The sequence below is a fragment of the Opisthocomus hoazin genome, chromosome 39, assembly GCF_030867145.1.
Source record: "Opisthocomus hoazin isolate bOpiHoa1 chromosome 39, bOpiHoa1.hap1, whole genome shotgun sequence".
NCBI classification, from domain to species: Eukaryota; Metazoa; Chordata; class Aves; order Opisthocomiformes; family Opisthocomidae; genus Opisthocomus; species Opisthocomus hoazin.
In genome coordinates, this window is record NC_134452.1 from 1,203,224 (window position 1) to 1,211,856 (window position 8,633).

The 8,633-nt window shown below is 76.5% G+C and overlaps 2 protein-coding genes across 2 annotated transcripts in view; one reads left to right on the forward strand and one right to left on the reverse strand.

Moving 5' to 3' along the window:
• The first annotated feature begins 1,560 nt into the window (after nt 1-1,560).
• Nucleotides 1,561-7,737, forward strand: LOC142365403 (MAP/microtubule affinity-regulating kinase 4-like). Its single transcript, XM_075446153.1, has 7 exons — nt 1,561-1,673; nt 2,992-3,189; nt 4,144-4,197; nt 4,315-4,363; nt 4,456-4,521; nt 6,924-6,994; nt 7,476-7,737. The coding sequence occupies exons 1-7, from the start codon at nt 1,623-1,625 to the stop codon at nt 7,605-7,607; spliced, it is 621 nt and encodes a 206-aa protein (XP_075302268.1). The 5' UTR covers nt 1,561-1,622; the 3' UTR covers nt 7,608-7,737.
• ERCC2 (ERCC excision repair 2, TFIIH core complex helicase subunit) overlaps nt 7,646-8,633 on the reverse strand; it is an 11,363-nt gene continuing 10,375 nt past the window's right edge. Inside the window, 1 exon segment of the mRNA XM_075446130.1 lies at nt 7,646-7,739. Within this exon segment, the coding sequence (XP_075302245.1) occupies nt 7,646-7,739 (94 nt within the window).

The window sequence follows — 8,633 nt, forward strand, 5'->3', positions numbered from 1 at the left end:
GACACGGGGATGGCACAGGGGGACCCGGGCGTGGCATAGGGACACGGGGATGGCATGGGGACGGGACCACACGTGGCACAGGGGGACCCCGGCGTGGCATAGGGACATGGGGACGGGGCCACACGTGGCACAGGGGGACCCGGGCGTGGCATAGGGACACGGGGATGGCATGGGGACGGGACCACACGTGGCACAGGGGGACCCCGGCGTGGCATAGGGACATGGGGACAGGACCACGCGTGGCACAGGGGGACCCTGCCGTGGCATAGGGACACGGGGATGGCACAGGGGGACCCCGGTGTGGCATAGGGACATGGGTATGGCATGGGGACGGGAACACGCGTGGCACAGGGGGACCCGGGCATGGCATAGGGACACGGGGATGGCACAGGGGGACCCCGGTGTGGCATAGGGACATGGGGATGGCATGGGGACGGGGCCACGCGTGGCACAGGGGAACCCTGGCATGGGACAGGGCAAGACCCCACATGGCATGAGGGGGACCCCGGCATGGCATGGGGACACGGGGATGGCACAGGGGGACCCGGGCATGGCACAGGGACATGGGGATGGTATGGGGACGGGGCCACGCGTGGCACAGGGGGACCCCGGGGTGGCATAGGGACACGGGGATGGCACGGGGACGGGACCACGCGTGGCACAGGGGGACCCCATGGCACAGGGACCCCACGCGTGACGGGGACGCGACCCCGGTGCCACAGGGGACCCCCCCCCGTGGCACGGGACAGGACCCCGGGGGCACAGGGGGACCCCACGCGTGCCGGCGATAGGACCCAGCGGCGCAGGGTCTCGGTGCCGGCCCCCGGCGGCACGCGGGGACCCCGCCCCGGCACCACGTGACTCTCCGTCGCCTCCCCCCCCCCCCTCCCCGCGCCCGCGCGTGCCCGCGTCCCGCCGTGTCCCCGCCAGCCCACGTGACATCTCTGCCGGGCACGCAGGGGTTAACGCCCCCCCCTCCGGCTGCCGCCGATTGGCCAGCACTGCAGCCAATCGGAAGGGTGCGCAGGCGCGGGCCCCTCCCCCGCCGGGGGGCCGGCCGGGCTGTCTCCATGCCTCGGCGCAGCCAATGGGAAGGAGCCGCGGCCTCGCCCTGCTGGGCGCGATTGGTCACCGCGCTGCTAGGGGGCGGGACCAGCCCCGCCCGGACGCACCTCTTAAAGGCAAAGGGAGGGGCCGTGCCCCCGCCGCGCCCCCGCCGCGCCCCGCGCCTGTCCCCGGGCGGGGGTCGGTCCCACGGGCGCGGTTCCGCACCCCCGGGCAACCCCGTGCCCGCGAACACCCGGTGCCCCCGGATGCCCCCGCGCGCCCCGCATCCCACCCCTCCTCGGGTGCGCGGCGCCTTTAAGGGGCGCGGCCACCGTAGCGGCGAAGCCCCGCCCACTCCCGGTCCCGCTTCCGGTTCCGACCCGGCCCGGCCCATGGCCGCCCCCGCCGCCGCCCGCCCCTAGGGCTCCCCCGCCCGGGCCCGGCCCGGCCCTGCCCCCGCGCCCCGGCCCGGCCATGAGCCGCTGGTAGCGGCCGCGCCCGGTGCGCCCGGCCCGGCCCGGGCCTGCCCGAGCCCCGCCGGCCCCGAGCCCCGCGCCCCGGCCCCGCGGGTCACGATGTCTTCGCGCTCCGCCCTGGCGGCGGGGAACGAGCGGAACGCGGACACGGTGAGCGGGGGGGGGCGGCCGGTCCCGGGGCGGCGGCGGCGGGGGGGGGTCGGCTGGTACCGGGGGAGCACCGGGGGGGGTCGGCTGGTACCGGAGGGGCACCGGGGGGGGTCGGTTTGTCCCGGGGGGGCACCGGGGGGGGTCGGTTTGTTCCGGGGGGGTCGGCTGGTACCGGAGGGGCACCGGGGGGGGTCGGTTTGTCCCGGGGGGGGGTCGGCTGGTACCGGGGGAGCACCGGGGGGGGTCGGCTGGTACCGGAGGGGCACCGGGGGGGGTCGGTTTGTCCCGGGGGGGCACAGGGAGGGGCACGGTCGTACCGGGGAGCTCGGTTTGTACGGGGGGGACACTGGGCCGGAGCTGGGGCCACCAGTAAACCGGAATGGGAGTGCGGGGGGGGGGGTACTGGTGTGACTGGGAGGACTCGGGCGTCCGGGCACCCGCGGTCAAGGCCGGGACGCGGCCCGGGAGCCGGTCAGGCCGGCTCCGTCCCCACCCCGCGTCCGGGGCAGCGTCTGCCCCCGGGGCCTGCGGGTGCTGGGGGGGGGGGGGGGGGTCGGGGCAGCAACGGGCCCCCCGTGCTGAGCTGGGGGGGGTCCCAGCGGTACCAGCCCCCCCGTGCTGAGCTGGGGGGGGTCCCAGTGGTACCAGCCCCCCGTGTGCTGAGCTGGGGGGGGTCAGGGCAGCACCAGGCCCCCCCGTGCTGAGCTGGGGGGGGGGGTCCCAGCGGTACCAGCCCCCCCGTGTGCTGAGCTGGGGGGGGTCCCAGCGCTACCAGCCCCCCCGTACTGAGCTGGGGGGGGGTCCCAGTGGTACCAGCCCCCCGTGTGCTGAGCTGGGGGGCGGTCCCAGTGGTACCAGCCCCCCCGTGCTGAGCTGGGGGGGGTCCCAGTGGTACCAGCCCCCCCGTGCTGAGCTGGGGGGGGGTCCCAGTGGTACCAGCCCCCCCGTGCTGAGCTGGGGGGGGTCCCAGTGGTACCAGCCCCCCCGTGCTGAGCTGGGGGGGGGTCCCAGTGGTACCAGCCCCCCCCGTGCTGAGCTGGGGGGGGTCAGGGCAGCACCGGGCCCCCCATGCTGAGCTGGGGGGGGTCCCAGTGGTCCCAGCCCCCCATGTGCTGAGCTGGGGGGGGTCAGGGCAGCACCAGGCCCCCCATGCTGGGCTTGGGGGGGGTCCCAGCGGTACCAGCCCCCCGTGTGCTGAGCTGGGGGGGGGTCGGGGCAGCACCAGGCCCCCCGTGTTGAGCTGGGGGGGGTCCCAGCGGTACCAGCCCCCCCCGTGTGCTGAGCTGGGGGCTCTCAGCCGTGTCCCCCCCCCCGGCAGCTCGCGGGCCTGGGGGGCAGCCGCTCGGAGAAGGGCTCGGCCTGGTCCAGCCGCTCGCTGGGCGCCCGCTGCCGCAACTCCATCGCCTCCTGCCCCGAGGAGCAGCCCCACATCGGGAACTACCGCCTGCTGCGCACCATCGGCAAGGGCAACTTCGCCAAGGTCAAGCTGGCTCGGCACATCCTCACCGGCCGCGAGGTGGGGGGGGTCCCTGGGGGTCCCCCGGGGCTGACGGGAGGGAGCTGGGGGCAGAAACAGGGGTCCCAGGGGGCAATTGGAGGGAGATGGGGGGGCCTGGGGTGAGGTTGGGGGTTTCTGGGGGAGGAATTGGAAGGAGCTGGGGAGCCCCAGGGGAAGGTGGGGGGTCTGGGGGGCAATTGGAAGGAGCTGGGGGGACCTGGGGGGCAATTGGAAGGAGCTGGGGGGGCCTGGGGGGCAATTGGAAGGAGCTGGGGGGACCTGGGGGGCAATTGGAAGGAGCTGGGGAGCCCCAGGGGAAGGTGAGGACCCTGGGGGGGCCTGGGGGGCAATTGGAAGGAGCTGGGGGGACCTGGGGGGCAATTGGAAGGAGCTGGGGAGCCCCAGGGGAAGGTGGGGGGTCTGGGGGGGTCTGGGGGGCAATTGGAAGGAGCTGGGGGGCCCCAGGGGAAGGTGAGGAGTCTGGGGGGCAATTGGAAGGAGCTGGGGGGCCCCAGGGGAAGGTGGGGGGTCTGGGGGGCAAATGGAAGGAGCTGGGGAGCCCCAGGGGAAGATGAGGACCCTGGGGGGGCCTGGGGGGCAATTGGAAGGAGCTGGGGGGACCTGGGGGGACCTGGGGGGCAATTGGAAGGAGCGGGGGAGCCCCAGGGGAAGGTGAGGGGTCTGGGGGGGTCTGGGGGGCAATTGGAAGGAGCGGGGGGGGAGAAATGGGGGGCCTAGAGTAGGTGGGTGCCCCCGGGGGGGCTACGGAGGGGCCTGGGGGGAGCTGGCCACCCCCTGGAGGGGGCAACTGGGAGGAGAATTTCGATACTGGGGCCAAACTGGTGCCCGCGGTGGGGGAGTTGGGGGGCAACCGGCAGCACCACCCCCCCCTGCGTCCCACCCTCGCCCCCCCCCCGCGTCCCACCCTCACCCCCCCCTGCATCCCACCCTCACCCCCCCCTTCCTTCCCAGGTGGCCATAAAAATCATCGACAAGACGCAGCTGAACCCCACCAGCCTCCAGAAGGTGGGTGGGGGGCACCCGTGAGGGGGGTGGGCAGCGCAGGGTGGGGGGCACCCCCTTGGGCACGGTGGGTGGGGGTCCTGACCCCCCCATCCCAACCCCTTTGCTTCCCTCACGCAGCTCTTCCGGGAAGTTCGGATCATGAAGGGGCTGAATCACCCCAACATCGGTGAGTGGGTGGGGGGCACCCGTGGGGTGGGGGGCACCCGTGGGGTGGGGGGGGCACCCGTGGGGGTCCGGTACTGACGGCCCCCCCCGCAGTGAAGCTGTTTGAGGTCATCGAGACGGAGAAGACGCTGTACCTGGTGATGGAGTACGCCAGCGCCGGTGAGACCCCCCCTCCTCGGGCACCCCGACCCCCCCCAGGGGTCCTGCGCACCCCCAGGACCCAGCCCCCCCCGGGTGCACCCCAGGGTGCCGACCCCGACCCCCCCTCGCGGGTCCTGCAGACCCCCAGGACCCAGCCCCCCCGGGTGCACCCCAGGGTGCCGGCCCCAGCCCCCCCTCGTGGGTCCTGCAGACCCCCCAGGACCCAGCCCCCCCCGGGTGCACCCCAGGGTGCCAGCCCCGACCCCCCCGCGGGTCCTGCGCACCCCCAGGACCCAGCCCCCCCCGGGTGCACCCCAGGGTGCCGGCCCTGACCCCCCCTCGTGGGTCCTGCAGACCCCCGGGACCCAGCCCCCCCCGGTGCACCCCAGGGTGCCGGCCCCGACCCCCCCTTGCACCCCCAGGACCCAGCCCCCCCCGGGTGCACCCCAGGGTGCCGGCCCCGACCCCCCCTCGTGGGTCCTGCAAACCCCCGGGACCCAGCCCCCCCCCGGGTGCACCCCAGGGTGCCGGCCCCGACCCCCCCTCGCGGGTCCTGCAGACCCCCGGGACCCAGCCCCCCCCGGGTGCACCCCAGGGTGCCGGCCCCGACCCCCCCCGCGGGTCCTGCAGACCCCCAGGACCCAGCCCCCCCCGGGTGCACCCCAGGGTGCCGGCCCCCACCCCCCTGTGCACCCCCGGGACCCAGCCCCCCCGGGTGCACCCCAGGGTGCCGGCCCCGACCCCCCCCGTGGGTCCTGCAGACCCCCAGGACCCAGCCCCCCCCGGGTGCACCCCAGGGTGCCGGCCCTGACCCCCCTCGTGGGTCCTGCAGACCCCTGGGAACCCAGCCCCCCCCCGGGTGCACCCCAGGGTGCCGGCCCCGACCCCCCCCTCACGGGTCCTGCAGACCCCCAGGACCCAGCCCCCCCGGGTGCACCCCAGGGTGCCGGCCCCGACCCCCCCTCGTGGGTCCTGCAGACCCCCCAGGACCCAGCCCCCCCCGGGTGCACCCCAGGGTGCCGGCCCCGACCCCCCCCTCGCGGGTCCTGCAGACCCCCAGGACCCAGCCCCCCCCCCGGGTGCACCCCAGGGTGCCGGCCCCCGACCCCCCCTCATGGGTCCTGCGCACCCCCAGGACCCAGCCCCCCCCGGGTGCACCCCAGGGTGCCGGCCCCCACCCCCCTGTGCACCCCCGGGACCCAGCACCCCCGGGTGCACCCCAGGGTGCTGGCCCCGACCCCCCCCTCCTTGGGCACCCCGACCCCCCCTCGCGGGTCCTGCAGACCCCCAGGACCCAGCCCCCCCCGGGTGCACCCCAGGGTGCCGGCCCCGACCCCCCCCTCGCGGGTCCTGCAGACCCCCGGGACCCAGCCCCCCCCCGGGTGCACCCCAGGGTGCCGGCCCCGACCCCCCCTCGTGGGTCCTGCAGACCCCCAGGACCCAGCCCCCCCCGGGTGCACCCCAGGGTGCCGGCCCCCACCCCCCTGTGCACCCCAGGACCCAGCCCCCCCCGGTGCACCCCAGGGTGCCGGCCCCCGACCCCCCCCTCGCGGGTCCTGCAGACCCCCAGGACCCAGCCCCCCCCCCGGGTGCACCCCAGGGTGCCGGCCCCCACCCCCCCCCTTGCGGGTCCTGCAGACCCCCAGGACCCAGCCCCCCCCGGGTGCACCCCAGGGTGCCGGCCCCGACCCCCCCTCGTGGGTCCTGCAGACCCCCAGGACCCAGCCCCCCCGGGTGCACCCCAGGGTGCCGGCCCCGACCCCCCCCCCGTGGGTCCTGCAGACCCCCAGGACCCAGCCCCCCCGGGTGCACCCCAGGGTGCCGGCCCCGACCCCCCCTCGTGGGTCCTGTGCACCCCAGGACCCAGCCCCCCCCGGGTGCACCCCAGGGTGCCGGCCCCGACCCCCCCTCGTGGGTCCTGCAGACCCCCAGGACCCAGCCCCCCCCCGGTGCACCCCAGGGTGCCGGCCCCGACCCCCCCTTGCACCCCCAGGACCCAGCCCCCCCCCGGGTGCACCCCCAGGGTGCCGGCCCCGACCCCCCCTCGTGGGTCCTGCAGACCCCCGGGACCCAGCCCCCCCCGGGTGCACCCCAGGGTGCCGGCCCCGACCCCCCCTCGCGGGTCCTGCAGACCCCCAGGACCCAGCCCCCCCGGGTGCACCCCAGGGTGCCGACCCCGACCCCCCCCTCGCGGGTCCTGCAGACCCCCAGGACCCAGCCCCCCCCCGGGTGCACCCCAGGGTGCCGGCCCCCACCCCCTGTGCACCCCCGGGACCCAGCCCCCCCAGGTGCACCCCAGGGTGCCGGGCTGGGTTAGGGGCTGCGCCCGGGGGGCGCGGCGCTCGCCTTGGGTGGGGGGGGGGTTGGGGGATGCCGTGCCCGGGGTGGGGGGCGCGGGCACCCATGGGTGTCCCCCGCAGGCGAAGTGTTCGACTACCTCGTGTCCCACGGGAGGATGAAGGAGAAGGAGGCGCGGGCCAAGTTCCGCCAGGTGAGGGGACCGGGGGGGCTGGGGGGGACACTGGGGACACTGGGGACATCGTGGGGGGGGGGACAGCACCGTGGGGGCTGGGGACAGGGCGGGGGTGGCCGTGGGGGGGGGCTGGCACGCGGCACCCACATGTGAGCAGGATCGATCCCCCCCGAGGCCACCGCTGCGGCATCGACCGGGGTGGGACAGGGGGCTGGGGGGGACACTGGGGACACTGGGGACACTGGGGACAGTGGGGACAGGGTGGGGGGGGGGACGGCGGCGTGGGGGCTGGGGACAGGGTGGGGGTGGCCGTGGGGGGGGGCTGGCACGTGGCACCCACATGTGAGCAGGATCGATCCCCCCCGAGGCCACCACTGCGGCATCGACCGGGGTGGGACAGGGGGCTGGGGGGGACACTGGGGACACTGGGGGGGGGACACTGGGGACAGTGGGGACAGCGGGCAGCAGGGACACCCTGGTGACGCCCGCCCTGTCCCAGATCGTCTCGGCCGTGCACTACTGCCACCAGAAGAACATCGTCCACCGGGACCTCAAGGTGGGACGCGGGTGCCCCGCGGTGTCCCCTGCCGGGGGTGGCACCGGGCAGGGGGCCACGGGGGGCGGGCGGTGACGCTGCCCCCGCACCGGGCCCTCGCCGGTGGCCCTGGGCTACGCAGGGTGCCCGTCCGGTGTCCCCGTCCCGGTGTCCCTGTCCCCGTCCCGGTGTCCCTGTCCCCGTCCTGGTGTCCCCGTCCCGGTGTCCCTGTACCCGCCGCGGTGCACATCCTGGCGTCCCTGTGCCCGTCCCTGTGCCCGTCCCGGTGTCCCTGTCCCCGTCCCGGTGTCCCCGTCCCGGTGTCCCTGTACCCGCTGTGGTGCCAGTCCCTGTCCCCATCCCGGCGTCCCCGTCCCGGTGTCCCCGTACCTGTCCCGGTGTCCCTGTACCCGCCACGGTGCCCGTCCCGGTGTCCCTGCACCCGTCCCGGTGTCCCCGTCCTGGCGTCCCTGTACCCACCGTGGTGCCCGTCCCGGTGTCCCCGTCCCGGTGTCCCTGTACGTGTCCCGGTGTCCCTGCACCCGTCCCGGTGTCCCCGTCCTGGCGTCCCTGTACCCACCGTGGTGCCCGTCCCGGTGTCCCCGTCCCGGTGTCCCTGTACGTGTCCTGGTGTCCCCGTCCTGGTGGCCCGGTGCCCGTCCCGGCGTCCCTGTACCCCTCCCTGTACCCGTCCCGGTGTCCCCGTCCCGGTGTCCCTGTACCCGCCGTGGTGCCCATCCCAGTGTCCCCATCCCGGCGTCCCCATGCCGGCCGCAGTGCCCACCCTGCCATCCCCACGCCCCAGTCCCGGTGTCCCTGTACCCGCTGCGGTGCCCATCCCGGTGTCCCCGTCCTGGCGTCCCCGTGCCGGCCGCGGTGCCCATCCCGGTGTCCCCATCCTGGCGTCCCTGTACGCGTCCTGGTATCCCCGTCCCGGTGTCCCCGTCCTGTGGCCCGGTGCCCGTCCTGGCGTCCCTGTACCCGTCCTGGTGTCCCTGTACCCATCCCTGTACCCATCCCGGTGTCCCGTCCCGGTGTCCCTGTACCCTCTGCGGTGCCCATCCCAGTGTCCCCATCCCGGTGTCCCCGTGCCGGCCGCGGTGCCCATCCTGGTGGCCCCGA

Bases quoted from the DNA above. Each gene is read 5' to 3' on its own strand.
- LOC142365403 (XM_075446153.1), top strand. From the start codon at position 1,623: ATGTCTTCGCGCTCCGCCCTGGCGGCGGGGAACGAGCGGAACGCGGAC. The intron at 1,674-2,991 runs GTGAGCGGGGGG...CCCCCCCGGCAG, and splicing joins ACGAGCGGAACGCGGACACG to CTCGCGGGCCTGGGGGGCAG. The intron at 4,198-4,314 runs GTGGGTGGGGGG...TCCCTCACGCAG, and splicing joins ACCCCACCAGCCTCCAGAAG to CTCTTCCGGGAAGTTCGGAT.